General features: G+C 48.1%; 1 protein-coding gene across 1 annotated transcript in view; it reads right to left on the bottom strand.

The window, feature by feature from the left end:
• Positions 1 to 1,073: 1,073 nt before the first annotated feature.
• sptbn5 (spectrin, beta, non-erythrocytic 5) overlaps positions 1,074 to 15,431 on the bottom strand; it is a 38,756-nt gene continuing 24,398 nt past the window's right edge. The window contains exons 42-71 of the mRNA XM_067243776.1: positions 15,272 to 15,390; positions 14,985 to 15,099; positions 14,512 to 14,625; positions 14,074 to 14,195; positions 13,692 to 13,854; positions 13,101 to 13,289; positions 12,905 to 12,982; positions 12,585 to 12,757; positions 10,469 to 10,559; positions 10,106 to 10,252; positions 9,802 to 9,939; positions 9,316 to 9,483; positions 9,137 to 9,225; positions 8,733 to 8,919; positions 8,093 to 8,305; positions 7,698 to 7,894; positions 7,137 to 7,341; positions 6,713 to 6,889; positions 6,473 to 6,628; positions 6,020 to 6,237; positions 5,615 to 5,804; positions 4,875 to 5,051; positions 4,519 to 4,626; positions 3,463 to 4,221; positions 3,307 to 3,411; positions 3,085 to 3,168; positions 2,918 to 3,009; positions 2,583 to 2,696; positions 2,209 to 2,399; positions 1,074 to 1,805 (exon numbers count right to left, since the gene is read on the bottom strand). Coding sequence (XP_067099877.1) covers positions 1,660 to 1,805; positions 2,209 to 2,399; positions 2,583 to 2,696; positions 2,918 to 3,009; positions 3,085 to 3,168; positions 3,307 to 3,411; positions 3,463 to 4,221; positions 4,519 to 4,626; positions 4,875 to 5,051; positions 5,615 to 5,804; positions 6,020 to 6,237; positions 6,473 to 6,628; positions 6,713 to 6,889; positions 7,137 to 7,341; positions 7,698 to 7,894; positions 8,093 to 8,305; positions 8,733 to 8,919; positions 9,137 to 9,225; positions 9,316 to 9,483; positions 9,802 to 9,939; positions 10,106 to 10,252; positions 10,469 to 10,559; positions 12,585 to 12,757; positions 12,905 to 12,982; positions 13,101 to 13,289; positions 13,692 to 13,854; positions 14,074 to 14,195; positions 14,512 to 14,625; positions 14,985 to 15,099; positions 15,272 to 15,390 — 5,025 coding nt within the window. The 3' untranslated portion in view covers positions 1,074 to 1,659. The remainder of the gene's footprint in view (positions 1,806 to 2,208; positions 2,400 to 2,582; positions 2,697 to 2,917; positions 3,010 to 3,084; positions 3,169 to 3,306; positions 3,412 to 3,462; positions 4,222 to 4,518; positions 4,627 to 4,874; positions 5,052 to 5,614; positions 5,805 to 6,019; positions 6,238 to 6,472; positions 6,629 to 6,712; positions 6,890 to 7,136; positions 7,342 to 7,697; positions 7,895 to 8,092; positions 8,306 to 8,732; positions 8,920 to 9,136; positions 9,226 to 9,315; positions 9,484 to 9,801; positions 9,940 to 10,105; positions 10,253 to 10,468; positions 10,560 to 12,584; positions 12,758 to 12,904; positions 12,983 to 13,100; positions 13,290 to 13,691; positions 13,855 to 14,073; positions 14,196 to 14,511; positions 14,626 to 14,984; positions 15,100 to 15,271; positions 15,391 to 15,431) is intronic.

Here is a 15,431-nt window from a genome sequence, read left to right as displayed (position 1 = left end):
TTAATTATTAGACAATATCCTTTCATTCTATTGTGTATTGTTTATTAATCAGCTCCTAAACGTTTAATTTATGAGAATGCTCTGTAGGCTAGGCTACATCCGTGTTATTAATCAAATGTATTATTGAACTATATGGTTAGGAAGCACGTCTCTGCACATTTGGAAATGTCTTAACGTCCTAAGGCTCCTAAATGATCATGAGTCGCAGAGTTCCCGAAAACAAGATTTCAAGAAGCAGTACTTGAAATCTTTATAATAATAATAATGGGGGGGGGGGGGGGGGGGGAAGAGTGGTCGTTAAGGACCAAAAAACATTTAGATGGGCCTAGTTGCCATCTTTAGAGTCTAAATAGTAACGTAACGTATCGACATAAGCTTATTCCTCGACTACAGGAGAAATCGCAAAACACTCGAGACTTGAGTACCATGGGGATAATATTCAGCAACTGATAGATAGCCTATATCTTACAGGACAGTCACAGATGGTTAACCCTGGAATGAACTTTTGAACTGCAAACTCAATGTTTAATCCAAAGAAAGGTCGAAGATTGGCTCATTGCTTTGTACCTGCCGCCATCTTGCGGTTAAAGTCTTAACCGCAGTTAAGTTTGAACTTCATCCAAAAACACATAACATCATATAAAACTAGAGAGGGTACAATTTCTGGGGAAATTGTAGTGTGTGCTTGCTTGCGTCGGTTGCACAGGGGTCCGTTTTTGAATGAAATTTTTAAAACTTATATTTCTGTATATGTTATATAAAAATGCATACTTATTATTTATAAAGATTACATAGATTTAAAAGCATTTTTTTGTTGCTGCTCATTTACAACTGAAAATACGAGTGAAGTGTAGAATGAAATAGATCTTCTCATTTCCCCTGCAAAAGGCATCCTCATCGTTGAATCAAAACGAATAAATTTGGCAGACCGGTGTAAAAATTGACCTAATCTCTATGACGTAAACGTCCTTTTAAGTTTTTCCCTTCTCGTGATATTTTCATGCATTTAGCCTACACATTGCATTCATTCATGAATAAAGAACCCTTGCCGAAGGCAAAGCACACCCAATTATAATTTATTAATTTGGAAAATTCTTACTACAAAGTTATTGCAATGTATAACCAATCAACATTCTCCTACTTGCTTAGTTCATCAGATCAAAGGATCTTGAAGTGGAAATATTATCAATCATATTCCTTGTTTTATCTTTGGTGTAATCTCAGTGTGAAGACATTCAAAGTTAAGTATCTCATGTATTTTTTTGTCAAGCTAAATAATCCCAGATACAAATGATGATAACAGCTTGATTAAAACATGCATGTATATAGAAATGTTGTCGTAAAGTCTGATGTACTGTAGACATATGTGTAAATTATTACAAAAGTAATTTCAAGAATAAATATATTCACGGAACAAAAATGTTGGAAAGGCACATGCATGATCCCATGAGAGACAATCAGATAGATTGTTATCGTGAATGTATTTATGATGTTTTGATTTTGTACTGCTTAGATGATACATACACAATGAAATGTTGCTATACTACAGCAAGCCTAGTTTAGGCTCGACTAGATAAAAGATCAAAATAAGCATGAATGTGAAATTATTTAGTTCTGATAACAGTCCCTCTCTGGCTCAGAGTTCTCAGAGGCCTTTGGTCACTTCTTGAAGAGCTTCTGGAAGACATTCTTCCTGGGTTTGTCTGTGAACCCCGTCACATCCTGGGCTTGGGGAGGAGGGGGAGGGGGATCTGAGGGGGGCTGGCTCCTTTCCAGGCTCCTGTAGCTTTTTAAGGTCACACTCCCTGAAACGAGAGGACAAGACTTAGGTATATATTTTTTATTTTATTTTTAAGCTTTGAAATTTGTAAATAGTTTCTGTCTCAACATATAGTACTGAGTACAGTGCGTAAAAGTCTTAGGCACCCCCAAGATCTTTTACATTTATATTGTTTTGAATTATTGTTTGTTGGTCTTTTGTATTTTTGCAGCAGTATAAAAGTGGAATGTTGAGAAAAGTTTTGTTTAGTCTTTTGCCTTCCTTATTTTTTAAGCATTTGTGCTTGACTTTTTTGTATTTATATTTGTATTTTTAAAATGTGTTCCTAAGACTGCACAGTACTGTATATCCTGAAACAAATACATCTGATGTAAGGCTGAAGACAACAGATGATACCCCACAACGGCCCCCAACCCCAACACGTATACCTTGCTCTCTACTTTCCCCTTCTTCTGGATAGTGGTGTCTGTTGTAGTAGGTGTGGGGGGGCTTGGGTGGAGGCTCCCTCTCCTGAGAAGGCTCCATGTCACGGCCGTAGAAGCTGTCCTGTCCTCTGGAGGTCTGCCTCTCTGCTCCTTCAGTCACCAAGCCGGACCTGAGGTCGACAGCTTCCGACCTACTGAACACAGTACACATCAACGTGGATGAGAGACAGTGCACGGAACGTTTAAAGGGTTGATCTAAGCAAATTTGACTCTTTCGTCCAAGCAAATGGGTTTCAATAAATGACACTCCACAAAATCAAGCCTTGCAAGCCCTTGGGTTCAGAGGGAGAACCCTGTCTGTGTCTTAGCGGTCTTACCCAGAATCCTCTGAGGAGCTGCCCGACTTGGTGCTGCTCTGCAGAGTCTCCACCCATCTCAGCTGCACCTCGCGGCTCGTCGCTGCAAACAGGTACTGACTCCCATCCTCCAGTCTGTAAGGACCATGTACACATCACAGTCACCCTCCAATATTTATCCTCATGGTCTCTGTCAGATTCATCTGTCTTCTAATTCAATTACGAAGCATCATTCATAGACCATGTTTGTTTATTTGACCATCCTTGTATATTTTATTTCCTGACCAAGCGTCACTGGCCAGGGCCTTAAGGCCCACTAAGAATGTTACACAGAAGTGCTGATAGGGCACTCTTACATGAGCTTGAAGGTGTGGTCCTTCCTGCGGTAGAAGTTGTTCTCCTTACACACAGCTCCCGCCAGGAGGATAGGCGGCCAGCGTGACGTCCTCTGCAACAGAAACAAGAGGTTCACATCACGGACTCTCTGAGGTAATAGAGTCTCGAGGAGTAGTCATGGACATACCTCTACAGCTGCTTCTCTGTCTTTGAACAGGTTGAGTGAGTCTCCCTCAATGGCTGCATACACGGACTCCCAGTGGTCCAGTCCCTAGGTGCACACACACACACAGAAATAATACCAAATTGATTAAATTATTACATTGTCAATGGGAAAAGGCTTGAATTCACAATTTATTTTTCGAGAGCAAATCATTATTGTTCGATTAAGATTGAATCCATCTCTTACTTTCTGTTTCAGCTTGATCTCTAACATGCCATCCAGTTTGACAGGTGCTCCATCACTTTCATCAGACGTGGAGTGAGAGAGGGTGATGGATTCTTCAGGCAGATCCTCCAGTCTAATGGACCAGGGGGAAGAGAGGGGCAGCTCTCTGGTGGAGACAGACGGGTCTGATAGGGCAGTAGATTGCTCTCTGATTGGACTGGGCGGGGAGTCTGGGGACGAAGGCGGCTTCCTGGTTAGCAGAGAGGGGGAGTCAGGGGGTGTAGGCATTTCCCTGATTGGTGTCGGTGGGGAGTCAGCAGCATCCAACTTCCTGATGCTTGGAGGAGAGTCTGCAGTGTCGTTCTCTAGCCGTCCGGGAGGTGAGGTGGCTATGCACACAGGTGGGGCAGGGGCAGGTTCAGAGGGAGGTACAAACTTCCTGTCTTTGAAGGAACCCCTGGGTTTGGGGGCAATAGAGGGTTTGGCTGGGCGCTGTTCTTCATGGGCCAGGCTGAGGGTGGTGGGGGGAGCACCTTGGGGGTGGAGAGGGGGTTCAGGGACTGTGGCGGGGGGTTCGAATGAGGTGAGGGGGGCCGGGCTGTGGTTGGTCCAGGTCCTAGGAGCAGGGGTGGGGCTGGGGCTGAACATTGGTCCACTGGAGATGGTGACTGGTTCCTCCTCTAGTCTCTCTCCTCTCTCTCCTCTCTCTGGACTCTCTCTTCTGTCTGACGTCTCTCTCTTCCCTCTCTCTGGTCGTTCTCCCAGGCCTGGCCTCTCTGGTGTTGTGCCACTGCCGGTCATGTTGACTGGGGCTTTAGAGAAAGTAACACAAGGGTTTTTAGGGTCGGACGGTTTCCTCTTCAAGGAGGACACTCTCATCGGCTTCTTTCTAGAATCCTCCTCATCGCCTTGGAGACCTAGCAGCCTCTGTTCACGCTGAAACAAAAGATAACTGGGTTAGAACTCGGGCCGTGTACTGGCTGCATGGAATTAGGGGCTTGTGAAAGATAGCCTATCTGGGTTACATTTAGTAATTTATCAGGCACTCTTATCCAGAGCGACTTACAGTAAGTACGTGGACATTTCCCCATGGCAAGTAGGGTGAAGTGCCTTGCCCAAGGACACAATGTCACGGCCAGGAATCGAACCAGCAAACTTCGGATTACTGGCGCAATTCCCTAACCGCTCAGCCACCTGACTCCTCAGGTTACAGGCTAGGTAGTGGTAGCCTACCTTTGTCCTCTTTCTCTGCAGGGCTGTGAAGCGATCACTCTGGGCCTGCATCATAGCCTCCAGATCCTCCTGTTTCTTCATGAGTTCCACGACATCGGACACCGAATCCTGTCAAAGAGGAGAGGCTTCTGCTCAGCGACTGGAGAGAGGGTGTGTGTCCATACCTATGTCTGGGTACTACCACATTTTCACGTTTTCTACTCGTGTTAGGCCCACTAAAATATGTCAGTTTAAGATTAGACATTTAATAAAAAAGTTATGGTTAAAATATGATTTAAAGGACAGGGTTATGGTTGTAAAAAAAAAACAGAACAGAAGAGTTGCTGTCTTGTTTGACGTTCATCCATGCGTCGTACCCCGTAGTCCTTTGCCTTGAGGGTCGCCTCGTAGGTGGAGAGCCAGTGTTCCGCCTGCTCCATCTCTCTCTGGAGCTGCAGGACCTCCAGCTCCTCCTGGTACATCACCCTGCGCTCCTCCCACACCTCCACAACCTGGGCCTGCAAGTCCTGCAGCTCCCACACACGCTCCTCCAACTGCACACGCACAGGACGCTCGCATCATTATACATTATTCATTCTGCTTGGAACCAGAGAGACGTACAACTAGTGAATATGGAATGCACAGCAGAAGATCAATGATCAGAAGTGCATAGTGATCTACTGTGGGGGTTTGCAATTATTATTATTATTATGATTTTTTGTATTATTATTATTTATAGTATAATTATTATTGTGTTTTTTTCTTTTTCTTTTTTTTTCCTTTTGTACATTCATCATACTAGTTCAGGGTATCGTTGGATGATGTCATTGTTGTTGTTTGATTGTCAACAAAAAACATGGAGATTGTACCATTAATGCTTCCCATTCTACTCTGTATACCACCAATTTCCATCAATAAATAAATATGTAAAAAAAAAAAAGAAGTGTATAGTTCTAACAGTGTTTCAGTGGTCAGAGTCAAGGAACGTCCACGTCCCAAAGTAACTTCATCTCATCTGCTCGGCAGGAGAACAATAATATACGTATGAACGAGTGGATGGATGGTTGAATGAATGAAAGAATGGAGGTATGGATGGAAAGATGGTTGTGTTTCGTACCTCTTGGCACATAAAGCTGCCGTCCTCTGCCAGTCGTTTGCCTCTGTCTTTCATAGCCTGTGATTGGTTAAACTGCCTGTCAATCTGGATGTGGTATTCCTCGTGCTTCTTGATTAGTTGCTCCAGGTCTGCTCTCTCCCCTCCAAGCCCCTCCCCTCTGACCAGGGAAAGGGTCTCTTTCAGCCATGCCCTGGAAGACAAATGGAACACACCTCTTTTTTCTAACCGTCTTCTTTCTAGAAAGCTTGTAAGATCACTGAGGTATGAAATCGATTTTATTTCTTCAAGACAAACCAGACGTAAGTAACGATACCAAGCATTGCATACATCTTGTTTCTCTTGGGTAAAAAAAGTACACCTCAGTGACCTTTTTAGTTCACCAAAGTGGTTAAAAGAACCACCTACATGAGTTCTGTCCAGTCAGTGAGGTATCTCTGGACGGCCTCAGCCTGACCCAGCCTGGTCCTGCGCTGACTGGCCTTGGCCTGAAGGCTGGCCCAGCGAGCCTCCACTTCCTCAAGCCTCTCCCTCAGACTAGCCCCCACCTGGGGGTGTCGCCTGGCCAGAGCCCTGCCCTCCTCCTGGGTCCTGGATACTTTCCCCTCCATCACCTCCAGGTCCCTCTGAGGAGCCACATGGATATTTGTTGATACTTGATACAATGTGTTGATTTAATGTATTCGTTCGTTTATTTTATTTTATTCATGAATTATAACAACTCATTCCTTAAATTATTTTTCCATGCATACTTCCTCACAACTGTTAAAGGCCTGCTTCAGGCCACAAATAATCATAAGCTACCCTTCCCCTTTTCAAGACTTTTATTTTGAAAGCAAACCATTGGGGTCCATTCCTTACCTCCAGCCCCTCATGTTGTCGTATGAGCGCCTGGATTCCCAGCAGGTCGTGTTCGTGATCTTCCGAGTTCAGCACCACCTCTTTCTCACTCATCCAGCCCCTCAGCTCATCCACATCATGGTCAAACTGGTGCACCTCCCTCGCTCCCTGCAGGTTCTGTTTGACACAGAAGAGAAAGCAGGTCAACATGGCTGTTCTGGCAACATCATAACTCAAAGATCATCTGTTAAAGTCGACTACCTGATCTCTCATCTTGATGGTGTGGTTGAGGTCATCCCACAGTCTGCTCAGGACTGCCTCTCTCCTCTGTCCTTCTGCAGACTTGACCTCTCGGCCAAGTTGCTGCACCGAGCCCAGTTTGCTGTGGCCCAAGGTGTTCACCTCCACCACAAAGTCCTCAAACTTCTTCTGAAGCACCTGGAGGATGTTGCCAAGAGTGAGATAGTTAACGAATGAGTGAGTGAGTGAGTGAGTGAGAAAGAGTGAGCAAGCGAGAGAGCGAGAGCGAGAGAGAGCCAGTGAATGAGCAAGTGAATAATCGAGATAGCAAATGAGTGAGTGAGTGTGAGTGAGTGTGAGTGAGTGAGAGTGAGTGAGTGTGAGTCAGTGAGTGTGAGTCAGTGAGTCAGTGAGTGAGTGGGTGAGCTCACAGCATCCTTCCTACCTCCACATCCTCCAAGTCCTGTCCATAGTCCTCAGACTGGGCGACAGACTGGCGGGAGCTGAGCCAGGTCTGCAGCTCCCCGGCTTCTCTCTCAAACACATACAGGCTTAGCTGGTCCTCCAAAGCTGAGCGCCGCGAGGCAGACAGCCGAAGAACACTATCGTACTGGTTCATCATGTCTGGCAGGCTCTTACTCACCAGATGGCTGGAAGGATACAGGGAGAAGTGTAATACTGTTCAGTCACAGAAAGACTGAATAAGACCAGATGTGTGTGTGTGTTCGTCTGTGTGTGTGTGTGTGTATGTGTGTGTGTGTGTGTGTTCGTGTGTGTGTATGTGTGTGTGTGTGTGTGAGCAAGTGAGTCAAATCTGGGTTAAGTACTATTTGTAAATACTGTCAAATACTTGGGTGCATCGGATTTGTTTCACCCACTGAAATTAAGTCAGTGGATCAGCAACGTGACAGCTGTGAGACACATTTCAGCACATACCTGCATGTCACTAATCCCAGTGGTCAACCCAGGGATGTTACTGTGTGTGTGTGTGTGTGTGTGTGTCTACCTCATGGGGTGTCCACAGTGCTCCAGCTTGGCCCCAATCTCCTGAAGGGCGTCCACAGTCTCCCTCTGGTGGTCCAGATCAAGGTCTACAGAGTCCAGCTTCTTCAGGTTGATCTCCGTGGCCTCCTCACTCTTCCCATAGTCTCTGGACTCCAGCACGGGCTTCTGCTCATCCATCCACAGCTCCAGCTCTGACACCTGCACGGGGATGAAGCACGGAGCAAAAGGAGCAAAAGGAGAAGATGGTGAGTTTTGTGGTTGTAGAAATATGTTTGGTAGATTGTTGCCATTCTTGTTTGTTCCTATACCAGGGATACTTTGTGGAATAACTGACAGTAGTTTTATTTATGACGTTTATACGTCAGTTTAGGCCTGGACTCAAAGCACAACGGCTACCTCAGATAAGAAGGTTTGTATCTTCAAGGCGTCCTGCAAGAGACGACCCTTGTTTTCCGACTCTCTCTTCAGGTCCTCGAAGATCCTTTTCAGTTCAGCCAAGCGCTCGCTGATCTCATGGGAGGCAAAATGGCGGCCGCGAACCAGGTTCTGCCCTGCCTCCTGCACCGCCTGGACCAATGGGGTGCGACTTGTGATTTCCTGCATCACGACCTGTTGAAAAGAGGATGAATCAACACACCTGTTACCGTCTCATGAAAAACAGACCGATGTACCTCTTTCACTCTCCCAAGAAACAGGCGATGAGAACAAATCCGCCAGCTGATTTTGACCGCAGCCTTGGGAATGTTAAAGCAGGCCTGCTGCTGGTTCATTACATTTACATTTAGTCATTTAGCAGACGCTCTTATCCAGAGCGATTTACAGTAAGTACGGGGACATTCCCCCCGAGACAAGTAGGGTGAAGTGCCTTGCCCAAGGACACAACGTCATTTTTCACAGCCGGAATCGAACCAGCAACCTTCGGATTACTTGCCCAATTCCTCCAACCTTCAGATTACTAGCCCAATTCCTCCAACCTTCGGATTACTAGCCCAATTCCTTAACCGTCAGCCCCCTGACTCCCATCACTCATGCTGACCTGGTGTTTCTTGACAATGGCCTGTGTGCTGGACAGAGTGGAACCCCAGTCTCTGGCAAAGGAATAGGGCAGCTTGTCCTGCACCCACAACAGCTCATCTTCCATGTCTTTATAGAACTGGAACAGCAGCTGCCAGGACTCCAGGGTCTCCCTGCGACTCTGCAGGGGCTCCGCCAGCCCGTTGTATCTGTTGAGAAGAGGAGGGAATGAGACGGCTGTTACTCACGAAGAAAGGACCGACACACCTCTTCGCTCTCTCGAGAGGCTGGGGACATGCACCGAAATAGCATTCAGTCTCGGGAGAAGGGAAGCAGATGTTGAACAGAAGTCTTGGAGGTTCTGAATGAGACAACACGTAGACCAGAATGTGAGACTCTCGTGATAGAGGATGTGTCTGCTGTCACCTGTTGACGATCTCTCTGACTCGGGGCTGGATCTCCTCTGCCAGAAAGTTCCCCTGAGAGCTGAAGTCCTTGGCTGTAGCCATGAGGCCCTGGATGAGAATAATTGTATAATTAGAGCGGATATTCAGATCTCAAGCCTTCTTGACCTCCTTTTGTCACCTTTCACCACTTCCTCCTACCTGTATTCTCTCCTGGTGCCCATCCACAACCTCTTCCAATCCCTGCAGAGACTTCAGCAGATGACTAACAGACTGCAGGTCAGTTCCACAGTCCTGAACGGTCAACTCCTTCTCTACCGACCCCACCCACTGCTCCATATCCTCCAGGGAGCGCTGGAACTGTAACGCCTGGGCAGCAGAAACAACTTTCAGCTCGTGTAGGACTGTGCATGTGTATTCTTCAATGTGTGTGGGTGAGTTTGTGCAAACATCTGTTCCTTACGGTAACTTTATATTTTATATTTTATTGTATATTTTATTTAAATTCTAAATCCACTTAGTATTGCTAGTTTACGTACCCTTAGTATATTTAGACCTCATATTTACATTTTTAAGATTCCTTTATGTTTAATTTATTCACCTTCCTGCCAAAGCAAATTCCTTGTCTGTGCAAACTTTCATGGTGATTAAAACCCATTCGGATTCGGATTCAGATTTTCTGTGTACCTGGTAGGCTTGCTGCAGACGTGCTTTCTTCTCTTTGCAGTTGTTTAGGAGCTGTTCCCATGTGTCTCTGAGGTCTTTCAGCCAGGGTTTGATTTTGCCTGGGGCGTAGTGGCCTGCCGAGATCATCCTCTCACCCTCCTGCAGAACCGTCACAGGGGTCAGTTCCATAACATCGCATCAATTTAACCATGAATACCGAAGCATTGTGCTTTGATCTGAAAGATAAGTATGGAACCAATCGCAAGCCACCTGACCTAGAAGCCAGTCTAAACTGGTTGAAATAAAGATCTAATTAGAAAACGACCTTGGTGAGAACATCCACTCTGTTGTGATTAGCCAGGATCTCAGCCTCGAAGCTGTGGTGCTTGAGGTGCTTCGCCTGCAGGTTAAAGGGTTCCCTCCAGCTCTCATCCAGGGCGACCGCGTTACGTTCATTCAACCATGAGCACACCTTCAGAGAGCAGGTAGTCATTTTTAGTTATTACATTGAATTCATTCAGCAGACGCTTTTATCCAAGGTGGTACACATACGTAGTTTTCATTCAGAAGAGACGGAGCAAAGAGATCCGAAGAAGAAGAGGAACGAAGTATAAACGAAAGGAACATAAACACCTGAGCCGAACTTTGAACAGATCCAGATCTATGTGAAATCAGTTGGCTTCTGTACCTCGTATGTGTTGGCCAGGAACTTCTGGAGCTGCCGCGATTCCTCCAGAACCTTCCGCCGCCTCCTACTCATCTCTAACAGCTTGTCCTTTCTGAAGAGACAGAAAACATGGAACTACACGCAACACCACACATAATATTAGTATATCACCACACATAGTTGTGTGGTGATATATTCATGTATATATATATATATATATATGTAGTTGTGTTGTGATATGAAATATGTCAACTTTTTCACAGGCCACACATACAAATCTGAACATTTTCATCACAATTATCAGCAACCAAGTAAACATTAAGATAGTTGTGCATTATAATCCCTGTGTTGTTGTCATCCATAGTCCACCTATCAGCGTCCTCCTGCTCTTCAATGTTCTGCTACCTCTACAGCCTTGTCACCTGGTGAGGACCGCCCTGCTCTACAGCCTTGTCACCTGGTGAGGACCGCCCTGCTCTACAGCCTTGTCACCTGGTGAGGACCGCCCTGCTCTACAGCCTTGTCACCTGGTGAGGACCGCCCTGCTCTACAGCCTTGTCACCTGGTGTGGACCGCCCTGCTCTACAGCCTTGTCACCTGGTGAGGACCGCCCTGCTCTACAGCCTTGTCACCTGGTGAGGACCGCCCTGCTCTACAGCCTTGTCACCTGGTGTGGACCGCCCTGCTCTACAGCCTTGTCACCTGGTGAGGACCGCCCTGCTCTACAGCCTTGTCACCTGGTGAGGACCGCCCTGCTCTACAGCCTTGTCACCTGGTGAGGACCGCCCTGCTCTACAGCCTTGTCACCTGGTGAGGACCGCCCTGCTCTACAGCCTTGTCACCTGGTGTGGACCGCCCTGCTCTACAGCCTTGTCACCTGGTGAGGACCGCCCTGCTCTACAGCCTTGTCACCTGGTGTGGACCGCCCTGCTCTACAGCCTTGTCACCTGGTGAGGACCGCCCTGCTCTACAGCCTTGTCACCTGGTGTGGACCGCCCTGCTTTACAGCCTTGTCACCTGGTGTGGACCGCCCTGCTCTACAGCCTTGTCACCTGGTGTGGACCGCCCTGCTCTACAGCCTTGTCACCTGGTGAAGACGGCCCTGCTCTACAGCCTTGTCACCTGGTGAGGACCGCCCTGCTTTACAGCCTTGTCACCTGGTGTGGACCGCCCTGCTCTACAGCCTTGTCACCTGGTGTGGACCGCCCTGCTCTACAGCCTTGTCACCTGGTGTGGACCGCCCTGCTCTACAGCCTTGTCACCTGGTGAGGACCGCCCTGCTCTACAGCCTTGTCACCTGGTGTGGACCGCCCTGCTCTACAGCCTTGTCACCTGGTGAAGACGGCCCTGCTCTACAGCCTTGTCACCTGGTGAGGACCGCCCTGCTTTACAGCCTTGTCACCTGGTGTGGACCGCCCTGCTCTACAGCCTTGTCACCTGGTGAGGACCGCCCTGCTCTACAGCCTTGTCACCTGGTGAGGACCGCCCTGCTCTACAGCCTTGTCACCTGGTGAGGACCGCCCTGCTCTACAGCCTTGTCACCTGGTGTGGACCGCCCTGCTCTACAGCCTTGTCACCTGGTGAGGACCGCCCTGCTCTACAGCCTTGTCACCTGGTGTGGACCGCCCTGCTCTACAGCCTTGTCACCTGGTGTGGACCGCCCTGCTCTACAGCCTTGTCACCTGGTGAGGACCGCCCTGCTCTACAGCCTTGTCACCTGGTGTGGACCGCCCTGCTCTACAGCCTTGTCACCTGGTGAGGACCGCCCTGCTCTACAGCCTTGTCACCTGGTGTGGACCGCCCTGCTCTACAGCCTTGTCACCTGGTGTGGACCGCCCTGCTCTACAGCCTTGTCACCTGGTGTGGACCGCCCTGCTCTACAGCCTTGTCACCTGGTGTGGACCGCCCTGCTCTACAGCCTTGTCACCTGGTGAGGACCGCCCTGCTCTACAGCCTTGTCACCTGGTGAGGACCGCCCTGCTCTACAGCCTTGTCACCTGGTGTGGACCGCCCTGCTCTACAGCCTTGTCACCTGGTGAGGACCGCCCTGCTCTACAGCCTTGTCACCTGGTGAGGACCGCCCTGCTCTACAGCCTTGTCACCTGGTGTGGACCGCCCTGCTCTACAGCCTTGTCACCTGGTGTGGACGGCCCTGCTCTTGCTGTTGATGTTGTCAGCGTCGTAGTGTCTTTGTTGGGTCAGCTGCTGAGCCTGCCTCTCCACCTCCTCCACCTGCTCCAGCTGGGCATCTAGCGTGGTCTCAAACAGCGCCTGCTTCCTCTGCAGGCTCTCCACATCCGACAAGGAACTCTACACGTGCAAGCACACACATTCGCACAGGCACGCACACAGGGCACCGTGTCAAAAGTCTCTATACACAGGTCAGCCAAACAATTAGGCCAGACAGTCAGACAGGAAATGACACAGCAGCCAGTTTAAGGGACTCAGAGTTCCTACCCCCAGGTCCTCGTTAGCCAGGAAGGCCTCCTTGCTGCTAAGCCAGCTCTCACTCTGCTCCACGTAGCCCAAGAACAACTGGGGACAGAGTGATTCAGCAAAGCAGACAGACAGTTGGCACATGTTTAGCAATTCTACAGTCAATCAAGTGCAAACACAACACAGGCTTTGTGTGTGTGTGTGTTGTTTGTCATACCTGCAGTCTCAGGGCTTGGTCCAGGATTGTATTCCTTTTCTGCCAAGCCTGGTTCAGTCCAACCTTGGCCTCCTCAAGCTTGCTGAGAGACTTCTTGATGTCTGCGGAGCAGCTGTGTCCAGACCTCACCAGACTCTGGCCAAAGTCCCTGACCGCGTCGATGCGCTCCGCACGCGCATCGATCTCCGTCTAGGAATACACATACACACTCCATCACTGTCTAATGCTTTCATTTGCTGGCTGTAAACTCACAGGACCGAATCATACATGAGGTTGTTCTAAATGTAACTGTATCTGGTGTATAGCTGAGGGTGATTGGAGTCAGGTGGCTGAGCGGTTAGGGAATCGGGCTAGTAATCAGAAGGTTGCCGGTTTGATTATATGTGCCAAGTCTGTGCCAAATGATGTTGTGTCCTTGGGCAAGGCACTTCACCCTACTTGCCTCGGGGAGAATGTCCCTGTACTTACTGTAAGTCGCTCTGGATAAGAGCGTCTGCTAAATGACTAAATGTAAATGTAAATGATAGCCCCCTGGGATTGTTAGCTGGCTTGGACAGGAGACAGGAGACTGGGGACTGGTCTACTTTATACCTTCCAGTCCTGGTGCTCCACTATGAGTCTCTCTGCCTCAGCCTTGCTTTTGGGAAGCCCCTTCTCTCCCATCTCTGCACTCTGTTTGACGTTCCAGTCCAGCAGGAGGCGCTGGTTAGCCTTGAACAGCTGCAGCTGGTGAGCCTCCTGCAGCTTCTCCTTCCTGAAAGGACATCAGTTCCTTAATGACATCATTTCCTGTCAGCCTTACAATGTTGTTTTTTTGGCCAATAATGACCTTCTCCCATCCACATCTTAACCCAGAATGGCAAATAAAAGACCAGTATGTAAAGGCATCTTTGCCTTGAGCGACTCTCATAGAATAACTTGTAATAACTTGTGCCTTAGAAGCTAATAGTTGCCAGGTGAGGACTCCGCTGACCTGAGTTTGACCTCCTTCTCCAATGTCACCAGAGTCGTTTTGACCTCTCTCTGCTTTTTACTCAGTTTGTCAGCCAACACAGACTTGCCCTTCAGACTGTCTGATGACTCTTTATCCAAGACCTAATGGAACAACAGTTTAACAGTGTTGCAATATAATTGAATACACCGATTAATTTCAGTTATAATAGCAATATAATAATATGTATAATAAAACTTGTGTAAGAATGGTTTTTATAGGAGTTCACAAGTGATTAGATGTAGACAGATTTACTGTTCACCGCAGTTTGAGGGTCCGTGCTTGGATGGTTTAGTGAAAAACATAATTGTATGTAAAGCAAGCTCATCTGAACACTTCCATTACTGCCATGAACAGCAACTGCCACCGTAGTTCCGCTGGAGCAGCCCCGTGATGTGCAGGACAGGTGTTCCTCCTCACCTTCCCCCTCTCCTGAATGACTCCAGCTTCCCTCCCTGTCTCCTCGTGGCGTCTGATCAGGTTCTCAACACTCTCCACATCCCAGCCACAGTCCTGGCCATGCAGCAGGTGCATCTGAAGAACACACCACCACCAGAGGGAGTGAACACGCATGCACTGGAGTATTCTGTCGTTTGTCCTTCATTCCTGGAAGCTGAGATGCGGTTACTTTGAGATATGGCCGATGAATACAGATTGTACCTTGCCTGACCCCCAAAACACCGTAGAACTTTGCCTTATGCTAATGTTTGATCTTATCCTGCATTTTGCTCTGGATAAAAGCATCAGCTAAATTAATACGATGTCATGTAAAAATTTAACAACCATGTACATGTGTTGTAATGATGAAGGCAGCCTTGGTCAAGGCACATCGCTGTGGTCTACCAGCGTTTAAACCATCGTTCAGAACAGATGAAGCCTTCCAGGCACCAGACCTTCTCATTGGCTCGCTCCCTGACTTCATCCAGCTCTCTGATGAGGGAGTGGATCTCCAGCGCCCCTTCCAGCTTCTTCTTGTAGCTGCTCAGGTTCACATGGAACTTGCTCCACCTGATGGAGGTGAAGTGGCAGGTGGGAAAGAAACAAGATGAGGGAGTCTGAGGCTGTGTTTGGTGGCAGTCCCTCTATCGTTGACCGTCTACAATGTCTACCTGTCGCTGACAAAGACTTGTACTGTCCCTATACTGTAAAAAATAGCATTGTGGGTATATGGTGTATCTACCTGTCGTTGAGCCCTTTCCTCCTCTGTTTGACGGTGTCCAGGTCGTCACTGTTCTGTCTCTCCAGCCGAGCAGCCAGACTGTTGATGGCCTTAATGTGAGCATCGTCAACGGTAACATCCTGAAGACAGACAGCAGGAGATGAACTCCAGTCAAGCTCAG

This window comes from Osmerus mordax, chromosome 9, assembly GCF_038355195.1.
Source record: "Osmerus mordax isolate fOsmMor3 chromosome 9, fOsmMor3.pri, whole genome shotgun sequence".
NCBI classification, from domain to species: Eukaryota; Metazoa; Chordata; class Actinopteri; order Osmeriformes; family Osmeridae; genus Osmerus; species Osmerus mordax.
The sequence above is the reverse complement of the archived record's forward strand: the minus strand, read 5'-3'. Positions and strand labels throughout refer to the sequence as shown.